Source organism: Vulpes lagopus, chromosome 11 (genome assembly GCF_018345385.1).
Source record: "Vulpes lagopus strain Blue_001 chromosome 11, ASM1834538v1, whole genome shotgun sequence".
Taxonomy (NCBI): domain Eukaryota; kingdom Metazoa; phylum Chordata; class Mammalia; order Carnivora; family Canidae; genus Vulpes; species Vulpes lagopus.
This window is the reverse complement of record NC_054834.1, coordinates 70,135,776-70,161,099: the sequence shown is the minus strand read 5'-3', so window position 1 is coordinate 70,161,099 and position 25,324 is coordinate 70,135,776. Positions and strand designations below refer to the sequence as shown.

Below are 25,324 nucleotides of genomic sequence, written 5' to 3'. Positions count from 1 at the left end.
GCCCTGTGGGCTCATCCCATTACCCTGGACGACTTCCCCAGGGCAGCCCCCGGGAGCCCCCCGCGGAGTGCCAGTGCCAGGCCCCGCCTGCGCCCGGCGACACGCTGCCTGTTCAGCTCGGTCCCCGTTATGTTATGTCAGCTGTTACCCTGTGCTTAAAACAAGGCTCTCCAGCTGGCCGGGGTCAGATGTGAAAACAAGGCCCTCACAAAACCCGGCCCTCCAGCTACCCCGAGCCGGAGACCCCCACTGAATGTGGCACTTAATGACGAGCGTCTTTCCAGCCCTCGGGCAGAGCATAAAGGAAACACCTGTCCCACGGACGGCACACTCTAATCCCGCTAAATCCCGAATGGAGGAGCCTGCGGGGCCCTCAGCAAGGGGCCCCCACCCCAGCGTCTGACTTTTGTCCCGGGCCTCAGGGAGACGTTGATGAGTTTTGGTGGGCCGGGCAGGACAGAAAACACGGGAGAAAACATGGGAGCCGGCCTGGGAGCGCCAGGAAGCCCAGGCCTCCCTCACGAGCTCACGCCTTCCGGGCGGACCCAAAGCGCCACGCCGGGACCGTCCTCCCGGGGGTGGCTGATGGGTGACCCGGGCAGGAGAATGCACCCTCACACGGGCAACACCCTCCAGGCAGCCAGGATGGTCTGCTTTCTAGCTGACGCTGGAGACTGAGGCGAGTCCCCCCAACCCGCCCGGAGTCAGGGGTGCCCCACTCGTTCCCACCACCCCTTGCACCCCAGCCCAGGGCGGCTCTGTCTCTGGTTACCAACCTGGAGCTGAATCATCACAATTTCTGAAAGGAGGAAAGACAAGACAGCGGGGTACAGGGTGGGGGAATGTGAGACCACCCAGGCACCTGGCCACTCCGGGGAGAAAAGCCTGGAAACCTCGCACACGCGGGCACCCAGGTGCCCAAGGAGGCCATGGGGCCCCCTGAGCTCTGCAGCTCCCGGCGGAAGTGCTCCCTGGCAGGCAGGCCACCTCTTCTCTGAGGCCTGTAGGTCAAGCGCGCTCGGGGGGCCCAGGGCAGATGGGGTAGCGGCCAGGGCTCTCACTGGGCTCCCAGCAGACACCAGCACACACCTCCCACCCCACGGCTTCACAGCCGGCAAGAGGGAAGTACCACAGAGACACGGTGAGGCCCGACCTGGGCGACCCACAGGGCAGGAGGGGCGGGTGCCAGCCAGCCGTGGCTGCTCTCAGGGGCCCCCCGCTCGGCCCTCGTCGGGTCACCCTCGGACCCCGGGGACCCAGCAGCAGGCCCAAGCCAGGGGCTGCCTCCCCTTTCCCTCAAGGGCCACGTGGAAAGGAAGATCCGGGCGGCCATCTGTGGGGGACTTGGGGCATTCTGCAGGGAAGCGTCAGACACTTGGGGCCGTTTCTGCGACCCCTGTCCGAGCCCCCACCTCGTCCTGAGCAGGCTTGATCGATATGACAGTTCTGGCGACAGATAACGGGCCCGGCTGTGGGCCTCACAGAGGACGTCTTTGTTACAGAAAACGAGCCACTGCAGGCCCTTCCACACACAGGGCCCCGGTGTGCTGGCAGAAGGTTCCGGTTACAGCGAGGACTCCTGCTTTCACAGCTCTCGGCTGAGCGCAGACCCCGCATGAAGGAATGTCAGCTGTCCCCTCAGGAGCAGCTGCCTCCAGGCCAGGAACGCAGCCAGCCCCAACCCTGTAACCCTCCCCAGGAACGGGGTCCCGGGTGGGGTGGGGACTGTGTCCCCTGCTGGCGGGGACGCCCCAGCCGCCGCCTGCAGCCCCGCAAGCCTCGAACCCTCCACCCTCCGCTTCCTCGGGGGCCGGGGCGCCATCCCCTTCCTAAAGCAGGCACAGCAGCCTCGGCCCCGCAGAGCATGGGAGGAAGGTCTCCAAGGAATGACCAAGGCCCTGGTCACGGAGGTCAAGCCTGTGACAGCCCCGCACAATGAGGAAAACACACCCCAGATCTGGGGCAGCGTGGGCTGCGGTGGGACGGTGGCAGGGTGGGAGGGATGCCCAGGGAGCAGGTGTCAACGTGCTGGGGGCCTGCTTCGGGGCTGCAGAGGTGGGTCGGGCCGATGCCCACCATCACCAGGGGGGCAGGGTTCATTCTCGGGGGCCCCTGCCCAGTGGCAAGGGGCTCTGGGGACCCCGCCAAGTCCCCTAGAGGGCAACGATTTCAGAGTCTGTTGAGAAGCCCCTGAGGCTGTCCAGGGCCACCAACAGGGCCACTGGGGGTTGACCTGGACGGAGGGGACTGAGGGGGCTGTGGGGCCTGCTGGGGCCTCCCTCACCCCAGCTGGCACAGGGGAGATGCCCCCACCAGACAGGCACCATCCAGGTCCTCCACACGTGTCCTGGGCCCTCGTGGCCACCTTTGCCCCGTCCCAGAGGCCAGCGTCCCTGCTCCTGTCACCCTGGGGTGACCCCAGGTGGGGTTCAGGGCACATGAGCAGAAAGCTGAGCAGAGCCTCAGGTGCTCGGTACCACGGCCGTGCAGCGGGAACCCCAGGCCCACCACGTCCCCCAACCCGCCAGAGCCCCTTGAAGAGAAACGCCCTGCTCTTCTCCATTTCACAGGCACAGAAATGTCCAGAATGCAGGTTACCGTTGTTTGGGGCTCTTTAGCTTTTAGTGTTTTTATCAAAACCAGCAAGGCTCTGGTCGGCCCCTGGAAGCTCGTACCAGGGTCAGCCGGGAGCCCCCGCCCTGCAGAGGGACAATCCGAACGCCTACGTCAGACAACAGCCCAACCGAGAGCTCGCAGGACACGTGTGCACAAGACACAGACACACGGCAGTACACACGGCACTGCCTTCCTGCTCTGGGGACTGAGGGGTCAGCACAGCCACCCCCCACCAAGCTTGGGTGCCGGCCCCTCCCAGGCAGGGCCCTGCAGGGTGCAGACACGAAGCCGTGTCCTGTCTGCACACCTATCCCCACCACATAGTAGGTGCTTGATGAATGTCTGCTGGCTGAACATACGCAGGGGGCATCCCAACCAGGGTGCTGGGTGGGGGTGGCCCCCGGCCTCAGGCAGGACTTGAGAGAAATGCCGGGCAGTGGGAACTAAGCCCCCCTGCGTGGCTCTCACGTGGCAGGGACAGAGAGACAAAGGAGGAGGTCTCTCCGGAAGGTCCGGTGGTCGGGCACAGGAGGCAGGGAACACCTGGTGTCGGCCAGAAGGTGGGGCGTGCAGGAACGGGGCTACATGGGACATGGAAGGGGTTTGCTGGTGGGGAGGGGAAGGCCAGGTGAGGGGAGCATTCCCAGGGGTAGGTGGCCCCCAAGGAAAATAAGACCTTGGCATCTGTGAGTGTTAAACCTCAGCCACGAGTGACCAAAGCCCCGTGAGTCAGTCCCCTTGGTGCGAGGGATGGACCTGCAGAGGGTGTGCACACAGCAGGCTCCCGGGCCGCGGCTGCCACGGCCCCGCAGTGAGCCCGAGCCTCCCTGCTGGCGTCTGAAGGGCAGGAAGAGCCTGCGGGGTTGGGGGACTGAGGACAGGGCCTGGACACCGCTCCAGGGGATGGGAGCCCAGCGTCCTGGTGCAGCTAGGAACCTGAGGCCCTGCAGCCCCCGGGGGGCAGGCCAGCCGGCAGGAGGGCTGGGTCACCACAACGGCCGAGGGAGCCTTGGAGTGAGGGAGGAAGCCGCGAGCGATGACCTCATCACCCAGGCCTCCGGGCCGTGGCTCACGGGGTTGTTAACCACAGCGTCGTGGGGCAAGTCCCTGGTATGCTCGGCACTGGGAGGCCGAAACCCGCGGAGTTAGTGTCGTGCTTTTGGGTGCCTCTCTTTGTGTGGGACCCGAAAAATATAAGGGAGGGACAACACCCAGCCCCTCACCTGGGCCTACTGGCCCCTGGAGGTGCAGATATGGTGTGCCTGCTGCAGCCTGCGGGCAAGCATGTGGGCGGGAAGCACGCAGGCGGGAAGCAAGCAGGCGGGAAGCACGCACGCGGCCGCGTGGACACACACCAGCAGACATGCAGGGCTGTGCACGCACCAGGCACACACACCGTGCAACAGCCAGGGCCCACACACATGCCCCCAGCGGGAGCCCTGTGCCCGGGAGGCGGGAGTGGGGCTCAGGTCCCGCGTGGGCCTCCTAACCAGCGGGGCCGACCTGCAGCACAGAGGAGATGCCTCCCAAAATGGCTTTTGCAGGCGCACCGAATCCGCCTGCTTCAGCAGAACGCTTAATCCCTCGGAGGCCGCCCCGGGGCCCCTGGCTCCGGCCAGATAACAGCGCTCGGCTCCGTAAACGCCGAGTGCATGAAAGCAACGGCAGAAATATGGGCTCTCTGGGACAGCTCAGCTCACAGACACGTTTTTCCACCATGTACACACCGGGCTGCTCGCGGAGCCCCGAGCCCCGAGCCCACACTGGCCCCTCCCAGGCTCCCAGCTGCGGTCTGGCTCCCTCGCTCCCTGGGCCCCGGCCAGCGGCACCCGCATCCTGCGGACAACAGCGCCCCCTGGCGGCCCGCCATGCCCGGGGCTCCCAACTCCCTAACTCGGCTCCCTAAGCCCACCCCAGAAGCCCGCAGCAGGTCTCCCTCTGCCTGGGGTCTGACACCTCCGGGGGGAAGCGCCCCTGACTTCCCTGGGGGCCCTGCGCTTGCCCGGTCCCCCCCCCGCAGCTGCCCCTCCCCTGGCCCCCTGGCCCTCTCCCCTCCTTGGATAAGCCCTCAGCGTCTGCACACACATCCTACCCTGTCCCTCCTCACCTTGCACCTCCTTCCTGGCCCCACCACGGGACATAACTCACATCTGCCCCTGGAGGCTGGGCCCAGGGCGGCCTCATTCCCCACTGGGGCCCCAGTGCCTACCATGGCCATAACGGTCCAGTGGTAGCCGGACATGGCCAGCTCAAACCCCCTCGAATATCCAGCTCCATGCAGCCACTGAGCCGGGGAGTCCTTAGAAACCTAGCAAGGCCATCGGAGGGCTAAGTCTGAGGCCGTCCTGACCACCCCTGTACTTCACAGGGCAGGGGCAGCTGAGGCCCTGGAGTGTCCGCAGGGGCAGCTCTGGGCACAGGGCCTCAAGGCAGAGAAGTCCCAAGTCGTGGGAGCATCAGGCTGGGCATGTGCAGTCAGTGCAATCACTGCACCTCTGCCCTCAGGGACTGACAACCGTGGAAAGTTGTAAACCCACACATGGAGGACCCCCCCCCCCAGCCCCATGCGTGCCCAGACTGCTGGGAAAGAGCAGATGCCTCGGGGGAGGAATGGGGAACCCTGCACGGCAGGTTCAGAAGGCAGCGACAGTCAAGCAGAGGCCTGGAACTGGATAAGAAGTCAGTCATGCAACATGCCAAAGAAATAGCAGGTCAAGAGCAGAGCACGTGCAAAGGCCCTGAGGCAGCTGGGTCAGCAAAAGTGCACTGGGATAGAGGGAGAGTGAGGTAGAGGGAGGGAGGGCAGAGTTATGGGGGCACGGGTGCCGAAGGTGCAGCATTCTGGAGGCGCAGAGGGAGAGGCCAAGCATATTTCAACGGGGCACTGGGGGAATGGTCAGATTTGTTTTGAAAAGCATCACCCACCCCAACCAAAGAAGGCTGCCGGGTGGAGAGGGCCCTGGTGGGACGGGGGTACAGGAGGCAGCAGACATGACAGGGAGGAAGACATGGGATGCTGTGCGGGGTCTCGGCCCTCAAAAGGTCGAGGAAGGTGGGGCGCAGCGGCAGCAGGCTCTCTGCTTGGACAGGGCAGCGGTTTGCTGGCACAGCCGGCCTGGGGGCCTGGGTCGGTACAGGACCCAACCCACACGCCTCTCCCCTCCTCTCCGTGCCTGCGGTTCAGATGACGGCCACCAGATGGCGCACGGACCTCACAGATGACTTGACGGCAAGCCTGGCAGAGAGGGCCCCCCCACCCTGGGGAAGAGGCAGGTAGATGGGGGGGGCTAGGATGCTGGGGGGCAGCAGGGATGCTGGGGGTGGGTGAGATGCTGGGGGCAGTTGGGATGCTGGGGGGCAGCCGGGATGCTGGGGGCAGGTGGGATGCTGGGGAGCAGCCGGGATGCTGGGGGGGGCGGTGGGATGCTGGGGATGGGTGAGATGCTGGGTGCAGGTGGGATGCTGCTGGGGGTGGGTGAGATGCTGGGGGCAGGTGGGATGCTGGGGGGCAGCCCGGATGCTGGGGGCAGGTGGGATGCTGGGGGGCAGCCGGGATGCGGGGGGGGGGGTGGGATGCTGGGGATGGGTGAGATGCTGGGTGCAGGTGGGATGCTGGGGGGCAGCCGGGATGCTGGGTGTGGGTGGGATGCTAGGGGGGCAGCCGGGATGCTGAGGGGCAGGTGGGATGCTGGGGGGTAGCCGGATGGGGGCTGCAGGATGCGACTGGAGCCCTCAGCTGCCTCCCCAGCCCATCGACTGTGAGCTCTGAGCGTGAGAAGCCTCGTCCAGGTTGGAGGTGCTCCCGGCCGGCTGGCAACAGGAGAGTGGGCACCAGGCCAGACCGGGGTCTGCCCCCCACACCGGGGCTGTCGTGGGGTCACACCTCTGCTGGTCTGGTTTCCACGCCCCGCACAGGGCCTGGGAGCCGTGTCCATGGGGGCCCAACCAGCCGGGCATGGGCGGCTCCACCAGGCTCTGTTCCCCTCCCGGCTGCACCTGGGGGCCGGGTCGGAGCTGCCCGAGGACGTGGTACGGTCGCCACCTGAACTCAGGACCCTCGGTGCCCACACCCTGCCTCACAGCAACCCAGAAACTCCATGTTGTTGGAGACTTTTAAAGCCCCAGAGCAGGACTCCCAGTATCGGAGTATCACCCAAATCAGGGGGGCCTTATGGTCCCAGCTGTGTGCTCTCCAAGTTCACATACTGGCATCCCAACCCCCAGACCCTCAGAACACAGCTGTATTTGGAGATGGGGTCATTATGGGGGTGATTGAGGTAACGGGAGGTTGCTGCAGGGAGGCCCTAACCCTGGAAGATCAGTGTCCTTGTAAGAAGGGACATTGGGGAGCCCCCTCCCTCCATGTGAGGACACAGTTGGAGGGGAGCGTCACCATGAGCGACCACACTGTCCTGGCCGCTCACCTATGACTCCCGGCCTCTGGGGCTGTGGGAGATAAATGCCCTCCGAGTCACACATCTGTGCGACTTTGCTACGTTGCCCCGGGATGCTGGGGGGCAGCCGGGATGCTGGGGGGCAGCCGGGATGCTGGGGGGCAGCCGGGATGCTGGGGGGCAGGTGGGATGCTGGGGATGGGTGAGATGCTGGGGGGCAGCCGGGATGCTGGGGGGCAGCCGGGATGCTGGGGGGCAGCCGGGATGCTGGGGGGCAGGTGGGATGCTGGGGGGCAGCCGGGATGCTGGGGGGCAGCCGGGATGCTGGGGGTGGGTGAGATGCTGGGTGCAGGTGGGATGCTGGGGATGGGTGAGATGCTGGGTGCAGGTGGGATGCTGGGGGGCAGCCGGGATGCTGGGGGGCAGCCGGGATGCTGGGGGTGGGTGAGATGCTGGGTGCAGGTGGGATGCTGGGGGGCAGCCGGGATGCTGGGGGGCAGCCGGGATGCTGGGGGGCAGCCGGGATGCTGGGGGGCAGCCGGGATGCTGGGGGGCAGGTGGGATGCTGGGGGGTAGCCGGGATCCTGGGGGGCAGCCGGGATGCTGGGGGTGGGTGAGATGCTGGGGGCGGGTGGGATGCTGGAGGGTGGGTGGGATGGGGAAGCTGCTTGGGCGCTGAGTGGGGGCAGGGCCCATGGGGGGGCTGCCAGGATGCGACTGGAGCCCTCAGCTGCCTCCCCAGCCCATCGACTGTGAGCTCTGAGCGTGAGAAGCCTCGTCCAGGTTGGAGGTGCTCCCGGCCGGCTGGCAACAGGAGAGTGGGCACCAGGCCAGACCGGGGTCTGCCCCCCACACGGGGCTGTCGTGGGGTCACAACCTCTGCTGGTCTGGTTTCCACGCCCCGCACAGGGCCTGGGAGCCGTGTCCATGGGGGCCCAACCAGCCGGGCATGGGCGGCTCCACCAGGCTCTGTTCCCCTCCCGGCTGCACCTGGGGGCCGGGTCGGAGCTGCCCGAGGACGTGGTACGGTCGCCACCTGAACTCAGGACCCTCGGTGCCCACACCCTGCCTCACAGCAACCCAGAAACTCCATGTTGTTGGAGACTTTTAAAGCCCCAGAGCAGGACTCCCAGTATCGGAGTATCACCCAAATCAGGGGGGCCTTATGGTCCCAGCTGTGTGCTCTCCAAGTTCACATACTGGCATCCCAACCCCCAGACCCTCAGAACACAGCTGTATTTGGAGATGGGGTCATTATGGGGGTGATTGAGGTAACGGGAGGTTGCTGCAGGGAGGCCCTACCCTGAAGATCAGTGTCCTTGTAAGAAGGGACATTGGGGAGCCCCCTCCCTCCATGTGAGGACACAGTTGGAGGGGAGCGTCACCATGAGCGACCACACTGTCCTGGCCGCTCACCTATGACTCCCGGCCTCTGGGGCTGTGGGAGATAAATGCCCTCCGAGTCACACATCTGTGCGACTTTGCTACGTTGCCCCAGGACACTTGCACAGGACCCGGGCCCAGGCCCCCGACTCTCTCTGAGCCCCTGTGCCCGGCAGCACTTTCATCCAGCAGGAGGGTCCCTTGGAGTCCAGCCACTGCTCCCAAAGCCTCAGCTTCCAGCAGGTAAGGAGATCGGTCACCTCGGACGTGCGGACAGGAAAGGGAGACACCTGGACTTGCACAGTAGATGCGCTCCATGGGGTCTGGGCCCGGGCTCGGATGGCCATGTGATAACCCAGAACAGAGACCCCTCCCCTCTCACCTTTCCTGTCCCCTCCCCAGCTCCTCCCCGGCTGTCCCCACCCTGGGAAGGACAGTCCCCACCCTGGGAAGCAGGTGGAGGGCCAGCAAGAAGCATCGCCCTTGGTGTCAACATGGATACCCCCTCACCCTCCGCTGCCTGCACCAGGGCCACCAGGGCAGGGCTTTGAGGACGTTTCCCTCGAGGATGGTGGCAGCTGACCTGCGGCCCGGATGCAGGAGCGGCCAGCCTTCCCCGGGTGCTGTAGCCCCGGGTCCTTGGAGGGGCCAGGTCGGCGCCCATGGCAGCTTCCGTGGGTCCCCAGGAGCAGGGGACCCGGCGGAGGAGGGGAGCTCTGTCCCCCAAAGGCTGCCACTCTCATCACCCTGTTATTAGACGCTAAGCACGTCCCTACTTTTATGTGAAAAAGCCAAATCTGACAGGACCACAGAAAACAACAGGACAGCGAGCAGACCCCCATCAGGACAGACGCTGTCACAGCCGCTCCACGGACAAAGTCACCTTCACTTCGGACCCGAAGGACTCGCCCAACAGGAAAGCACAGGTCCTGCCAGCCCGAGGCCAGCACCCCCTCCAGAGCAGCACGGGGGGGCCCGCCCGCCCCCTAGAGCCAGGCGCCCTGCAGCCGCCACGGGCGTCACGACCACCACGTTAACCCCAATCTGGCGACACAGGCCTGTGCCGCCATCAGCCCACATGCAGAAAGCTCTGCAGGACCAGAGAACAGACACCGCCAGCAATGACCAAATGTCATAAAATCACGGGCTGTACAGGCGACAACTCCCAGTGGCTTCCACGTAGAGAGAAAGAGAGAGAGAGACCGCTCCAGAAAACACGGCAGCAGGGCAAGTCCGTCTGTGGCGGCAGTTGCCAGAAACGACCACCATCACCAGGAACCCCCTTCACAGTGACCGGCTTCGACTCGTCACAAAGCCCGAAGGCCTCCTGGCAAACAGACACCGAGGTCGTGGGCAGGAAGGCCTCACCCCAGACAGACCCCAGCATCCCCAGATGCATCCGCCAGACGCGCACCCATCAGACGCCATCAGGTTTGTCCGGGGGCGAGGCCGACGGCAACAGTGGCGGTCACTAGGAGGAGCCAACGAGCAAGGACGGTCAGGGAAGCAGCACTGGGAGGCATGAGACAGGATAGTCTCTGAGCAGATCCGAGTGCACCTGGACATGCGGTTTACTAGGACAAGGGCATCTCAAGTCAGGTGGACAGGCACAGGTCAGTGGAAGGGGCCAGTCAGGTGGGCCAGGCGTTCTGGGCAGGGTCGGTGTAGGGTCACAGCCCAGGTCAGGAGTCACCCAGACCCAGGGCCACGGGGCAGCTGTGGCAAGCTTGCTGACAGGTCCTCCTGTGCTCCTTTCCCAGCCCAGCTCAGAAACCCCCTCCTCCAGGAAGCCCTCCCAGATCGCCAGTCCCAGGCTGTCACCTCCCGGCCAACGTAGGAGTGAGGGTGGGGGTCCCCACACCTCCAGTGTCCCACAGCAGCTGGCCAGCAGAGGGGACACTGGGGCAGGGTCATCATGCAGCTTATTCCACCCCACGGCCCGCTCACTCAGGAGACCAGAGCCCCAGCGGCTGTGACGGCTGCAACGGCCCCTCATGCTGCTACGTACCATCCAGAAGAGGGTCCCTGTGGCCAGGGCGACATACTGCTCGATGGTGGACAGGACACTGAAGATGAGGCAGACCAGGACGATGAGGAAGCTGTGGGGCGGGAGGACACAGCGGTCAGCTCCGGCGGCCAGCCTCCCTGCCCCACCCCCACCGACACGGGCCCAGGGGCCAGGGGGCACCTCCCACCTCCCACCCCTGCCCCCATCCCTGTCCCTGCCACGTGGGACCAGGCCCCTCCCTCCCCGGGTCTGAGAAGCCAGAACCCTGGTGCCCACAGGGGGCACTGCCAGCTGTGAAGGACACGTGCTGACCCCCCCCATGGCGTGTTGACCTCCCAATGATGGGCTGACCTCCCCCCCCACAGCAGGCTCACGCCCCCATGGCATGCTGAACCCCTCCATGGCGGGCTGACCACCCCCATGGCAGGCTGACACCCCCCCACATTGAGCTGAGCCCCCCGGTGGCCTGACCCCCCACAGCAGGACAGGCTTTAACACAAGGTGCCAAGCAGCCACTCTCTGTGCCATGTGCCGCGTGGCTCCCTTTATACGAAGCATCCAGAATGGGTGCCACGGGGATGGAAAGAAGACTGGCGGTCACCAGGGGCCCTGCAGATGCCCCCCACATCCCTGGACATCAGGGGGCCAACCCCAGCCCTCCTCCTTGGGGAGGGGGTCGGTCTTGGGGAGTCCTCTAGGGGGCTCCAGGGGCTCCTCACTGATGGGATGGCAGGAAGCTGCGTGTAGCCGGGCACACAGACCCCAGGCGGCTCCCCGGCCCGAGATCCCGCTGCTCCCGGGGCTTCCCCTCGCGTCCACCCCATGCCCACCAAGAAGCCCCCTGCATCTCCCTGCACCAGCTCAGCCCTTCCCACCCCACCTCTGCCCTTCAGCAGCATCGGCCCAGACCTGCCATCTGCGCCTCCCTCACTACCCAGGCTGATGGGCTCCACCTACAAAGCCAGATCCCAGCCCATCAGCCTCCACCCTGGGCCGCCACAGCCCACCTCACCGGCAGCTGGCAGAGCCCTCGGCATCACCACCTAGCAGGACACCACGGTGAGCCCAGGCTACACAGCACCTCCCATCCCTCCTCCTGAGCATGCTGGGCCCTGCCTGCCTCAGGGCCTTTGCACCTGCTATTGTCCCTGCCGCCCCAACCCTCCTAGGCCAACCTGAGATGGCATCAAGCCTCCTGGTCTTTGCACATGTACCATCTCCTGCCAAGGGCCCTGCACACCCACGCTCTGCACCACTCCAACTCTGCGGACCCTCTCGCTCACTTGGAAGGGTGTCCCGTCCCACCTGGCTTCCACCAAGGAGAAGCAGGACCCCAGCCCATAGTAAGGCAGTTCAATAGGTATGGCCAGGCCTTCCTGCCAGAACCATGGGGGGTGTGCAGGGGTGGGGGTGAGTGAGATGCGTGCAGGGGTGGGGGTGAGCAGGGTGGGGGTGAGCAGGGTAGGGTCCCATCCCACCAGGACCTAGGTAAATGCTGCTGGCGAACGTGAGCACCCGCCGGCTGCTAGGCCACTGCTTGGGCTCGGAGCTCACCAGCCACAGTCCGGAAGAGCAAAGGGTCACGCGCACGGTGCCACATGCTCCTGCCACACCTAGAACCCCCTCTGGTCCCCCTACCCACTCACCCCAGTCCCAGAGGACTCGCTACCCAGCTTGGCCAGGAGCTGCCCACCCAGCCCCACCCCAGGTCTCTGGGTGCAGACAGGGCCGAGGAAGGAGACACGGGGCCTGCCCTCTCCCTCCTCGGCCATGTGCTGAGCAGAAGCCTCAGCCATTTCGCCATTGACACGAGCCAGAGCCCTGGGACTTCCCCACGGGCACAGATGGCAGGGCAGCCGGATGTCCGGGGGGGGCCTCAGGGACCAGGCCAGGGATGAGCCCCAAGCTTGCGCCCTCTCCTTCCATAGCCCCAGAGGATAGATTCCCCCCTCCCTGTCGGGCCCCAGCAGGCGCCACCACTCAGGTCCCCCACTGGCTGCTTTAGGGACAGTAAGCCAAGTCCTGGGGATGTGGCCGTGCTATGGCCAGATAAGTGGGGGCCGAGCTTCCTGGGGTGAGGTCACATGAGGCGACAAGAAGGCTGGGTCCCTAGAGGTGGCCTCGGGGAGGGCAGCATGGCAGGCTCACCTCGTCCCACCTCTGAGACGGCGGCTCCTCTGCCCGTGCCCCTCCCACCTCCATCCTATGGATATCTGTGAGGGCGCTGAGGGCCGCCAGGAATCCGGGGTGTCCCACCTCAAGGTCCTCACTGAGCCGCACCCATCAAGCCCCCCCCCCCATGCTGTATGAAGTCCCAGGGTCAGGACGCCAACATCTCCAGGAGCTGTGACTCTCTAACCAATGGTCTCCACTTCCACAAAAGCAGCTGTGCCTGAGTCACGCTCCCCACACCCCACGCCCCCGCCGTCCCCCACCCCAGGCCTTCACATCCTGCAGGCAAGAGAGGTGAGGCCCAGGGCTGCAACCAGCTCCAGGATCTGTAGGGTTTCCTGCCCCTGAGGCAGGGGAAGCAAGGGATGGGCACCGAGGTGCGTCTGGCCTCTCAGGAGCGTCCTGATGTGCACCTGCCACCTGCCAGGCCCTCCACAGCTGAGCTCTGAGCTCTGGGGCCCCAAGAGGCCACCCGCATCCCCTCCACGTGGCACCGATTCCAGGACCCCGTGGACCTTGCGTCGGCCAGCTGTCACTTTTCAACCCTTTTCCTGCCAGGCGGTGGTCCCGCACCGACCGTCCCCATTAGCATGACCTCTGGCTACAAGGCAGAAGGTGACAGTTTGCCAGGACTACATCAGGCAGGAGCAAGGAGGCCCCACAGGAGGGCCACACACAGCTTGGGAGTTGGCTGCCCCGGGGCCCTCCGCCCACCACCCTGGAGCCCCTCCGCGCACCACCCAGGGCCTATGTTCAGGAAGCAGGATGAACCCAGGGCGGGGGTCGCAGTCAGGAGGGAAGCAGCCCTACTTCCTCATAGGCCCTGGCCATCCCTCTGAGGGGACATCAGGATGGGGGTGGGCACCCCTGGTCCCTGGTCAGAAGTTACAGGGAGGTCCCTGTGCCGACGGAAGCTCTGGGCCAGGGGGTGGGAGCCAGCAGCCCGGGGCCCCTGCAGAGTATTTTCCCTGGGGGGTCGGGGGCAGCTGGCGCACAAACACACATGGTCCTTCCCCAGCCCTGCCGTGTCCTGAAGCTTCCTTTCATCTACTCCGTCCTGCCATGGGCAGTCCTGGAGTCTCAGAGATGCTGAGACAGGGGCCCTGCCCAGGGAGGGGTGTGGAGGTACAGCCTAGGGTGAGACCGCCCCTCCAACCCAGCCCGTCCCCCAAACCTCCTGTACCAGGTGGCCACAGATCCGAGCCAGCAAACAGCAGCCCAGGAAAGGAGGAATCTGGCCCATTTCCGGGGTCAGGGCATGGGAACCGGGCTGGGGACACAAAGGACGTGGACACCCCAGCAGCCATGCCAGCCCCCAGCGCGGTGGCAGCTCCTTGTCCCCAAGGGACAATGCCCTGCTTGTGCTGTTGGCCAGGGGCCGGGGCTGGGAGCGCCAGGGGGATGTCCTAAACGTTATCGGTCATCATTTCAGCACCTGCGGCGGCCAGGTGCCCTGGGAACGGGGAAGAATGCAGGCGGCATGCCAGGGCCCTGGTCCAGGACAGCAAGAGGGTGCAGCAGGGTGCGGGGACCCCGGGAGCACTGAGGCCACAGCGAGGTCTCTCCAGCCTGCTGGGAGGCACCTCTCACCCCGGGATGGGGGTCTCCCAATGATCCTTAAGGCAAACCCCACACATAGCACACATGCAGAAAGCTGCTCCCATAGTCCTCGGGCCCCCAGTGCACAAGAACATTGCTTTCAGGTTACCCTGGGGTTACCCTGGAATTCGAGGTCACAGAGAACATGAGCAGAGCTGGGTCTGGACGCTTAATTTACTGAGCATAGGACTGCATGAGTGCTTCAGGAGTCCTGTGGGCCCAGGGAGAGGAGGCGCCTCAGACAGGCCAAGAGAGCCAGACGCAGGCCAAATCCTGTGTGATCCATTCCCCTGGGGTCTCTGGAGTCCCCAGATTCACAGGGACAGAATGGACAGTGAGACAGATGAGGTGTCTCCTGGGGACAGAGAGTGAACGGTGGTCACGGCGGGGGAGGGACGGGGTCAGTGACTCCTGGGGAAAGAGAGTGGACGGTGGTCACAGAGGGGGAGTGATGGGGTGTCTCCTGGGGACAGAGTGGATGGTGGTCACAGGGCCAGGGGAGGGACGGGGTCAGTGTCTCAGGGGGACGGACAGTCCTGGAGACGAATGGTGGGGACAGCCGCACAACAGCGTGAATGCACTTAATACCCCTGAACTGTGCACTTGACACAGGTAAGATCATAAATTTTATGTGTATTTTACCACCATTTAAAAAATTTTAGGAAGTAAAGGTGCTTGTACACAGCAGTGGCAGCTGACAGAGCTCCGGGCAGGCTGTCTGTGGGGCAGAGCGAGGTTCAGAGGCCCGCCCACCTAGGACAGGACCTTCGCAGGCACAGAAACAACAGGCTTGTCCCAGCGACCTCAAGCCCAAGGAAGACGGGGTTTTGAGCGTGTGATTCAACAGATTAGGAACGGACGTTCAAACCCCAAATGCGATTGAAGGAACTTCTCTTTGTACAAAAGTCATCCTGGAAGAAATGTTCCAAAGGCCCCTGAACAAATGCAGGGCAGGTGCCCGGGCCCTGCCCCATGACACTGGACTCTTACATGGGGGTGGCCTCGGGTCTGCAGAGCTGTCCCCCGGGTGGGGGGTAACCCTGCCCAAGGTCCTCTTGCTGGCCCGGCCCGGGCCCGCATTGCTTCCTATAAACCCCCCGCAGCAGGAGTCCCATCACCCTATGTGAGGAGGTGGGGGCTTGGGATGAGGTGCCGCAGGTCTGCCGGGGAGTCAGAGTCACAGGCACTGATGGGGGCGTCAAGGCTCTGAGCCAGCAGGAGCAGGTCCAGGGCCACAGGGACCGTGAGCCCAAGCTGACCGACCCCGGGGTCCCTCCACCCCAGCCCTAGCTTCAGGCCAAGACTGAACCACCTTCTTGGGCATGGCACTCGGTGCTAGAGCCCCCAGGGGCAGGAACACTCAGCTCAATTGCTGAGCCACCCAGGCATCCTGTGCCTGTGAATTTTTAAAGCCGGTATTAGGTACCCGGTAAAAATAAATGTTGGTATCAGTTTTTAAAATATCATTCAAACTAGCTTCAGAGGCTCCTCTTCACCCTTTCTTGTTACTGAGCTATGTCTAAGACCCTCTCTCCAGATGAGGTCAGGATCGCAGAGGTCAGGATGTGGACATGTCCCCTCGAGGTCCCTATGTGGCACCGGCCAGACCCCAAGGTGAGCCCCGGCCATCTCCCCTCCACCTGCTGGCCGCCACACCCCAAAATCTCTGAGCACCAGGGCAAGGGCTTCCCGGCCACCCCTCTCTGCGCCCCCACCCGGCCCTGAACCTGCCACGGGGGATCATTTGGTGGCTCTGAGGCTCATGTCTTTAAAAGGTCGGCCTAGGCAGCCTGATCCACAAGCCCAAGGACCCCACAACAGGCGGCTGGGTCTGCAGGGGTGTAGCTCCTGAGTCCCCATCTCCCGAAGGCCCCCTTGTGCTGATCCCACTAAACAGACTCGGGGCCACCTGGCTAGGAGCTTTTAGGAGCTTAAAGCCTACATGCCCACCACCAGATGGGGGCTCTCCTCAGCACTGCGGGGTTTCAGACCACATCTTTTCCAAAAGTGGTCTGGGCTGGGACCCTGGAGCCCTGGGACCCTCCTATCTCACATTCTAGCGGGGACACGACAGGGTCCTGTGCTCAGAGCACCTCCCTGGAGGTTGGTCACCCCACCCTGGAGTCATCAGTCTCTGGGGTTCCCCAACAATCTGCAGCCACTGGTCCCCCCACCTCAGGTTTCAGGACCTCCTCCTGCCCCCTCCCCTCACCGGCAGCCAGGCAGTCCTGGAAAATGCAAATCCCAGCAGCCCTCTCTGGAGCTAGAGATCCTCTAAGTGACACCCAACTCAGATGCAGCCTCCCTGGCCAGCCTCTGCCCCATAGGCCTGAGCTTCCCTGCAGGGAGGCCCTCAGACACTTTGCCTGGGCCCGTGGCCCCTGCTTCACCCCACAGACCACTGCCCACCTGCTGCCCATGACTACGTCACCGACAGAGGGGGCTCCCAGGCAGGGTCTCATCTGCTGGTTTCCCCCGAAGGCCTGGCACACAAATGTTTGTTGAACAACCAACTGACTGAATGCACCTTTAGGCTCAGCCCAGGAGCACAGTGAATAGAATTGTCAGCGTTGCCTCTTCCATGCAGGCCTCCAGACTGCATCAGGAAGTGAGATCCTGGGACGACGCCTAGGTGGCTCAGCAGTTGAGTGTCTGCCTTTGGCTCAGGGCATGATCCCAGGGTCCCAGGATTGAGTCTCACATCAGGCTCCCTGCATGGAGCCTGCTTCTCCCTCTGCCTCTGTCTCTGCCTCTATCTGTGTCTCTCATGAATAAGTAAAATCTTAAAAAAAAAAAAAAAAAAAAAGGAAGTGAGATCCCTGTGCCCCACTCTCCTCCTTCCCCCACCCCCATGGCCCAGCCAGGACCCAACAGGGCCCTTCCAATGGACCAGCACTGAGCACTGAGGCAGTTCTCTGCATGCACACATGCCAACGGCACCGGGCAGAGAGGAGCCTGGGGGTGGGTGGAGGCCTCTGAAGTGAGCACAGAGCGGGCAGGCGGTCCCCAGTGGCCGGGGGCACATAGATGGCAGTGGTATGGACAAGAGGCCCTGAGGGAAGGCTCTGAGGGTGTGACCCCAGGGAGTGGCTGCTCCTGGAGGTGGCCACGGGGGACCTGTGCCAGGGTGGCATCCACACCACCAGCCCCTTGAGGCTCCACAAGGCCACCGGCCAGACAGTGGTGTGCTGACCACACCCCCTCCTCCGCCTCTTCCCGAAACGTGGGGACAACTACAACCCAGGGACGGGTCATGCTCTCCCAGGAAGGTCTGTGACAGCCCCACCAGCAGCAGAGCACCACAGGGACAGGGAATCATCCCCTCAGGACAGACAGACAAAGGGGGGTTATTCGCCCCGAGGGCTGCTAGGTACAGAAACAGGGGGCTCTCTGGCTGCAGGCATTTCAGGCCACCTTGGCTGACCCTGCAGTGCCCCACTGCAGCCTGGAGGGTGGCAAGGTAGGAGACAGGGCTGCCCCCAGCACTAGCTGTGCACTTGCTTGGACCACGAGGGCCGTGCTCATGTCACCCCAATGCCTGGGGTCCCCTCACTCCTCACAGCCACCTCAGCACAGAGCCTTTGGTGTGCAAGGGGGGCCTGGGCATCTCCCCTGTCACCCTCTAAGGGCCATGCCTACTGGGGGTGACTTCGGAGGACAGCTTGACCATGCCACCCAAGCTAGCCTTCCAAGTGGCTTTGACGGGCTCACCCAGTAGGTCGAAGGCCCCAGCAGGGCGGGAGGGTGGCAGTGAGTCACACAGGAGCCCACTTCCTGCTGTCCATGCCAGCCCTCATGAGACTGAGACGTGGGCTGGTGCCTCAGGAGGAGGAGGGAAGCTCAGAGACGGTAAGTAGCTGCCTAGAGCCACATAGCACCAAACAGCCAGCAGAGAATAGGACTCTGCAGGGAACCGTGGCAGCCTCCTCCTAGCAAGCCTAGCCTCCTGGAAAGCAGTTGCCCAGGGGGTCATCGGGAGTGGCAGGAACGCCGGGCCTCCCAGAAGCTGCATCTGGCCTGCAGAGGGAGGACAGGCCCTGGTGGGTGTAGCCAGGAGGGCCAGGGCCAGGGCCAGGGCCAGTCCCAGCGGCCGCCAGAGCCACACAGCCCACACTTCATGGGGTGACTGGAAGGCTCAGGCCCCGGGCCGGAGACCCACCTGCCACAGGGTCACCTGCAGGGCAGCCAGGCCCATCCGGGTCCAGGCTCCCTGGGGTGGCACCTCACTGAGCCCGCTGCCTGGCCGGCCTGTGAATAATAGACCCCTCCAGCATATACTTAGAAGGTGACGGGAGAACGAGTCCAGTGACCTTGCGCACAGCTCCCGAGCGCCCGCTCGCCCTCTTCCCCTGGAGGAGCCCTATCGCAGACTCACCTGTGCCCACCCTCCACCCCCCTCCCTACCCTGCCATCCCCCTGTCCCAGGAGCGGGCCTCAGCCTGGGAACAGCTGGCCCTGCAGCCCCACCTGGGCAGGGGTGAGGAGGGCGGCAGGTGGCACTGGCCTGGGGCTGAGTGCGGAGACTGGCGCCAGCAGAGCCAGCGTGTAGGGGACCCTCGGGCAGCTTTGAAGACTCGAGGCCACACCTGGGACTCCCAGGACACCTCAGCCACGGCCTGAGAGAGAGCAGGGCGGGGGAGAAGGAAGGACACTGACCCTGGAGCTGTGGGCAGCCAGGTCACCGCAACCCCCCCACTGCCAGGAGGGCACGGGACGCTGGGGCTCCTTCCTCCCAGGCGCGTCACTCCTGCGTGCACCCAAGTCTTTCCTGCTATCATTTAGTTTCAGCTGAAAGGACCCTCCGGCCCCACTGTGGAGGCTCTGGCCTCACTCCCGGGAACATGAGGGGTCCCTGAACCAGAGCCGCGTGTGACCTGAGCCTGTGTCCCCGGTGGGAAGGATGCCCTGCAGGCCCCGTGAAGGGCCGCCTCGGCCGTGGCCACGATCAGACTGGCCTGTACCAGGGCCAGCCCAGCTACGGAGTGGGCACCAGGGGCCTGCAGTGCGATGCTGCCCAGCCCTGCTCGAGAGTTCAGAACCACCAGCAAGATCCTGCAGGGGAAGGAGGCTTCCCCAGGTGGCCCCCAGACACTTGGCACTGCCCTCCACTCTCTTCGGCGGGCCCGGCACCCATTCCCCATGTGCCCAGGGGCATCACCAGACTTGAAATGGGCAGATGGAGGCTTCCAGATGGGCCCTGTTCTCCCCTGGAGCCCCTCTCTCCCATTCTCCTTGGAAGGGGTGATAGGGAAGGCTTCTCAGAGGTAGGGGCCTTGTCCAGGCAGAGGAGAGGAGAAAACATGGCCCATAGGGAGACAGCAGAGAATTCAGGGAGGAAGTGGCAAGAGAGGCAGGGAAGTAGCAGCCCTAGACTAGGGGTACTGGAGGAAAGCCCCCCAATATTTGCTGTCTCTTCCCACACAGATGCCTGTGGGTCCCTAAACCAGATGGGAAGGCCTCGGGCCAGTAGCCCCTAGTCATGCCCTGGAGAGGGGGGGTCCCAGCCCCCCAGGGATCTGTGGCTCCGAGGAGCTGCCCCACTGCAAGGGGAGGGTGGGAGGATACCCCCTCTGTCTGCAGCAAATACTGGTACCCTACCCCCCTTAGAAGGGCCCCCATTGCCCACCTTTCTGGACTGAGGTCCCTCATCTGATGCTTGGACATGGGCGGGGAGGGAGGTGACCCAGCAGGGAGCAGCAGCCTATGGTCACTGACTGAGAGACAGCAGTGAGAGCCGGGGGTTCTTGTGCAGGCGACCTGGCTCTGCAAGCACCTGAGGGCTTCCCGGGTCCCCAGTGAGCACAGCGGGTTAGGTACTAACACGTCCATCTCACAGGTGGGAAAACAGAGGCTTCGAAATGCCAAGCACAGGGTCCCCCCAGAGAAGGAGAAAAGTTAGCACAGGGCAGGGGGGTGGAGGCAGCCCCACATGGAGCCCCGCAGCTCCATCCTGTCGAAGTGCTGAGCACGGGGTCTGGGAGGGAAGCCCAGCAGGCTGCTTTTCTAGAGGATGAAACAGAGCCCCAGAGAGGGCGGGCTGGCCTGGACCACACAGCAGAATCACCTCGTGGAGAACAGCACAGGGACCCTCCCAGAGAGGTGCTGGGGGCAACAGGTGCCAGGGACAGGCTGGTTCACAGCCCAGAGGGTCCAAAACACCCCACGCCAGGCTCCAGCCTCTAGCCTTGGCGTCCCCAGCCCAGACCCCAGGACTCTAGGGCAGCCCCTGAGGGATCATCCACACAATCAGGGCCACAGCCACCATCCGGACACTGAGGCAGCATGAGAAGGCAGGTGTCAGGCCAAGCCTCGTGTCCTCCTTCCCTGCCCTCCTCAATGCCCCCACACCCCCAAACTCCTCAGTGGGCTGGAGGTAGATGCATCTCTGAGCAGCTGGAAAGCCCATCCCAGCAGCCCCCAACCCAAGGCCGGGCCCACCCAACCCTTGGACTGACCCACCCAATGCCTTGCAACCAGAGATGGCCAGCCGCCCACCAAGCAGACGCAGCCCACTGCCCTCAGCTCACTCCCCACACCCACTGCTACTGGGGGTGGCCCTTGACCCTTCTCCCAGCAGGTTGGTGCCCAGGGGAGATGCAGAGGCAGCTGCCGTGTCCCTGCCCTGTGCAGGGCTCAGGTGAGCCGTGGCCCCCAGAGTCCTTCTACCCTGGGAGGCCCAGAAGGAGCTGCCCACGGCCCAGATTCCCAGAACGCCATGCTGGCATCTGGAAACCCACAGATGGCCCAGAGTGGGCAGGGGCCGGCTTCACAACTCTGCTGGGGCAACGCCCTCTTCAGATCCCGTGAGCGGGGTGAGGGCCCTGGAGCCCAGCCACAGCCTCCCTCCTGAGCAGGGCATCCTCCTCTCAAGGACCCCAGGACGCAGGGGCCCAGAGCCGCTGGCAGCTTCCCCACGGCCAGCCTGTCCCCTCCACCTGCAGAGCAGGAATGCCCCATTGTCTACTCCCTGCCACCCTGGACCAGGAAAGCCCTCTGCTGACAAAACAAACACATGGTGACGGGTCGGCTGCAGGGAGCAGGGAACACCAACCCACACAGCCCCAGGCGGCGTCCTGAATAGGGCCCTTCACCTGGCCTCCGCGGCCGGCTCTGCCCCCACACGAAGGCTCAGGAGGCTGGGCAGTGTCTCACCAGCATCCCACTGTGCTGTGTGAGGTGTCAGGGAGGAACCAGCTGGCCTCCAGAGAGCACCCCCAGGGACCCCAGCATGGCCCAGCCCCAGGCCCACCCCTACTGCACACCCAAGAGACCAGTCAGGCAAGGCTGCACACAGCTCTCCTACAGAACAGCCCAGAAGCCTCTGGAAGGCAGGGATGGGGAAGTGTGGCAGGGATGTGAGGGGTGAGGCAGGGATGGAGGGGTGAGGCAGGAAATGGGGGTGAGGCAAGAATGTGGGGGTGAGGCGGGGATATGGGGGTGAGGCAAAAATGGAGGGGTGAGGCAGGAAATGGGGGTGAGGCAGGAATGGAGAGGTGAGGCAGGAATGGAGGGGTGAGGCAGGGATATGGGAGGTGAGGCAAGGATGGAGGGGTGAGGCAGGGATGCAGGGGGTGAAGCTGGGATGCAAGGCTGAGGCAGGGATACAGGGGGTGAAGCAGGGATTCAGGGGGTCGGTGGAGACGGGGTGCTGCTGGTAGGAGAAAGACATGGTTTCCCTGACTCCATCACAACCACCCTCCCACCCACTGCTGCTCTTCTCCCTTGGCCCAGCCCCTGCCCCCTCTCCCCTGCTGGCTCCTCCACCCTGGAGCCATGGTGGGAAGAGTCAGTGACCAAGGACAGCAGGGTCCCCTGTGGGAGGGTGAGGTCCACGATGCCACTGGGTGGGGATTCCTGCTCAGAAGTGCACCCCACCTGCCGTGGCCTCGGTGTGGCCCTCGGGGTTACACTTGTGGCCGGGGCGGGGCGGGGGGGGGTGCGGGTGCCGCAGGTGAGCCTGGGGCCTGGCGCGGGAGGGGAGGAGTGCTTGCCCAGGCCCCACAAGGACATCCCCAGACGCACCGGGGACAGGTGGCAGGAGCACCTGGCCTGTGGGCCATGTGGGAGCAGGTGGGGGCGCACAGCCCCGCGACCCCTCCAGCCCCTCAACTGCCTGGTGGCACCACCCCCCGCAGGTCTCCGGGGCGGGAGCCCCAAGCAGACACGAGTCCTGGGAGGGGACACGTGCCATCAGGCACAGGCGTCTGGCACGGGGCGGCCGCAGGAGACGAGGCCGCAGGAGCCCGACCGCGGAGGGGCTGCCCTCCTGAGACCGGCCGGCGGCCGTTTCCGCTTTGTGCAGCGGGCCTGAGCCGGGCGCTCCCGCTTCCTCCACCGCTTCCTCCCGCCCGCGCCCCCGCCCCCGCCGCCAACACGCCCGGGGCCCCAGGAAGAGGGCTGGGTGGATGAGGGCTGTGCCCTGATCAGGGGTCCGATACCCCGGTGCCCCCCAGCGCAGCCCCCCACCCAGGTCCTGCCTCCTTCACGGGTGCTGCTTGCTGGGGGGGGCGCCGTGGGCAGGGAGGAAGTGGCCAGCCGGCAGCAGGACAGGCCCGGGGCTCCGGCGTCCCTCGTTCCCCTCTCCGCCGGCGCCTTACTCAACACCGGATGCAATTAGCAGTTTTATTCTGGTGTCAGCATCCTCGCCCTGGACGGTTCCCCGGTTGGCCAAGTCGGGGCAGGAGATCCCTTCCTCGGTTACCCCCACCAGCTGCCAGTAAGGAGGGAGAGGCCCCCGGCTGAGGACTAGCCAGGACTTGGCTGACAGTGGGGGACGCCCGGGCCCACGAGGCCTCCCTAGCCCCACTCCCTGCTGTCTGGCACCTCCAGGAAGCCCTTGGGTGGTTCCCCAGGCGATCAAAACAAATGCACACTCTTCTGCCTGTGAGATCCGGCGTGGTCTGCCCACACCCCCTGGCCACGTCCCTACCCCCACGGGGAAAGCACTATAGGCGCCTGGCACCCCACGGGCTTCCAGGAAGGAGGCAAACACAGGAATGACGAGCAGTGACAGCTCCCTCAGGGAAACAGAAAGGGACCATCACACTGAGTGGCCGCACTGGGAGGTGGGGCCAGGCTGCTAGGCCTGGGAAAGGATGCTCCAGGCAGGAAATGGTCATGCAAAGGCCCTGAGGCAGGGTTTTGAAGGCTTGAGGCCAGGGTGGCAGGACCAGGATGCAGGACTGGGAGGGCTGCCAGTGACAAGGTCAGAGGAAGGCCTTGCTCAGGAGCGGAAGACAGGCATCTAAGGTATGCCTGGCCTCCCGGGTCAGTGGACACGGCTCGGGGCTGGCATCTGCTGTTTACCCACCAGGCACCCAGCCCGGGCCCCAGGGACCCCTATTGGAAGATGGGCTGACCTCGGGGGATGCTCTGCTCTCCTGAGCACCAACGGGAGGCCGGAGGAAAACCCCAGGAGCCTCTGAGCACCCGGAAGGCAGTCGATACCAGGATGCACAGAGACAGGAGGCACCCGGAGCAAGCCCCTCCTGGTCACCGCCGGTACCCCGCAGGCCTCGCCGCCCTCTCCCCCGGGAGCTCTGCTTCTCTGCAGTCTGGGGACCGTCTCCTGCCCGGCCCAGAGCCCGTGGCCGAGGACAACACGAAGCCGAGGAGAGGAAGAGCCGGCCGGCCGGGGCTGGGCTTGCGGCTCGGAAATGCCAACACCAGGCCTGCACCCCACGCAGCTGCCGCAAGCACGGCCGGCTTCCTGCCTGCTGCCCAGAATAGCCGCACATCCTCTGAGCGGCCGGCCCAGACCCCAGCCCGCTGCCCTGCCCGCCCCCGGCTCTGCCCCCGCAGACACTTCTCCCCAGGACACTCCGCACCCCACGCCGTCACTCATGGGAGCAGAGGCCCTGCGGGTCTCACACGGGGGTCCTGGGAGCAGGGACACTGAGGGGAAATGATCACTGATGCCAAGAGAACGGGCCCTGGGCCCCCACCAGCCTGCTGCTGAGCCACACCTCACAGGAGACTGAAATCCTCCATCTCCTGAAACGGCAGTAAAAATCCTTAGATGCTTGCTGCACCCAATCCGTGCCGTACACAGTGCTTGTCACATAGATGCAGCTCTTTCCCCAGGGACCCCAGACAGAGGGCAGGCATGGCAGGGATTTGGACGCTTCAATTTCACCCTGAGCAACATTTCCTCCAGGAAGGCTTCCTGGATTGCTCAGGGAAGTGCTTCGCACAAACCACACTACACTTGCCCAGGGCCTGATGCCTCCTGCTTCGACCCCCCCTCAGCCGCAGCTTTGTTTCCCTGGTTTGTGTGATTCTGCCCCTGAGGGGACCCCCGGTCCCAGTGCCCCCACCCCCCTGGGGCAGCGGTGAGGTGTGCAGGTCTGGCCCGGCAGCCAAGGGCTGGGGGACACTGGTGTGTGTGGGGGCAGCATGACTAAATACTCGAGCCCCGTGTGAGCAAGGAGGTGAGCAATGTCCTGACAGCTCCCGCCTGCCCCTCCTGCTGGTGCTTCTGTCATGGAAGCTGGAGTGGTCACTGTGGTTCCAGGGGCAGAACTCAGAGGGGCCGCGTCCCCCACACTGTCTGCTCCAAGAAGCCCCCCCACCCCCTGAGGCCTGTCCTGGGGCTCTGGCACGGAGCCAGGGAGAACCCCAATCTCGTGAGTAGCATCATCCCCCAACCGCCAATGCCAGGACACTTGTATCTGTTTCCACAACCATCCTGCCGATCTGGGCGAGGACACAGCATTAGGGCAGCACCCAGGGGTGCAGCCGGGCCCCCGGGAGTCAGTTCTGAGACCCTTCAGGACCCACCCGGCCCCCTGCCCTGTCTTCCCACGCTCACTTGTCTTGGTGCTGGGACACCTGTCCTTCTGGGTTCCTTCTTCCTCACCATCACCTGGGCTGTCATGTGGCCCCAGCCCCCACTGTCACCTATGCAGACCCATGAGCCCCTCCTGCCTGCCCCCGAGCTCCCCTGGACACATCTCACATTGGGCATCCTGCCCCGCCTGGCCCCAGCCCCTTCCCTGCCTCAGAAGCCGACACCACATGCCCAGGTGCCGCAGCAAACACCTCATGGTCATGCTCCCCGCCCCAGAAAAGACTCCCGTCTTCAGCCATGGACCCCTCCCTTCTCACCCTCACCCCAGCCTGAGAGCAAGCTGCCCCCAGCCCTCCCAGCACC

General features: G+C 64.6%; 1 protein-coding gene across 2 annotated transcripts in view; it reads right to left on the bottom strand.

Annotated features, from left to right (window-relative positions):
* The window catches only part of KCNQ1 (potassium voltage-gated channel subfamily Q member 1), a 323,781-nt gene that overhangs the window by 265,136 nt on the left and 33,321 nt on the right, over positions 1–25,324 (bottom strand). For both annotated transcript variants that reach the window (XM_041722996.1, XM_041722995.1), the window contains exon 2: positions 10,402–10,492. In XM_041722996.1, coding sequence (XP_041578930.1) covers positions 10,402–10,492 — 91 coding nt within the window. The remainder of the gene's footprint in view (positions 1–10,401; positions 10,493–25,324) is intronic.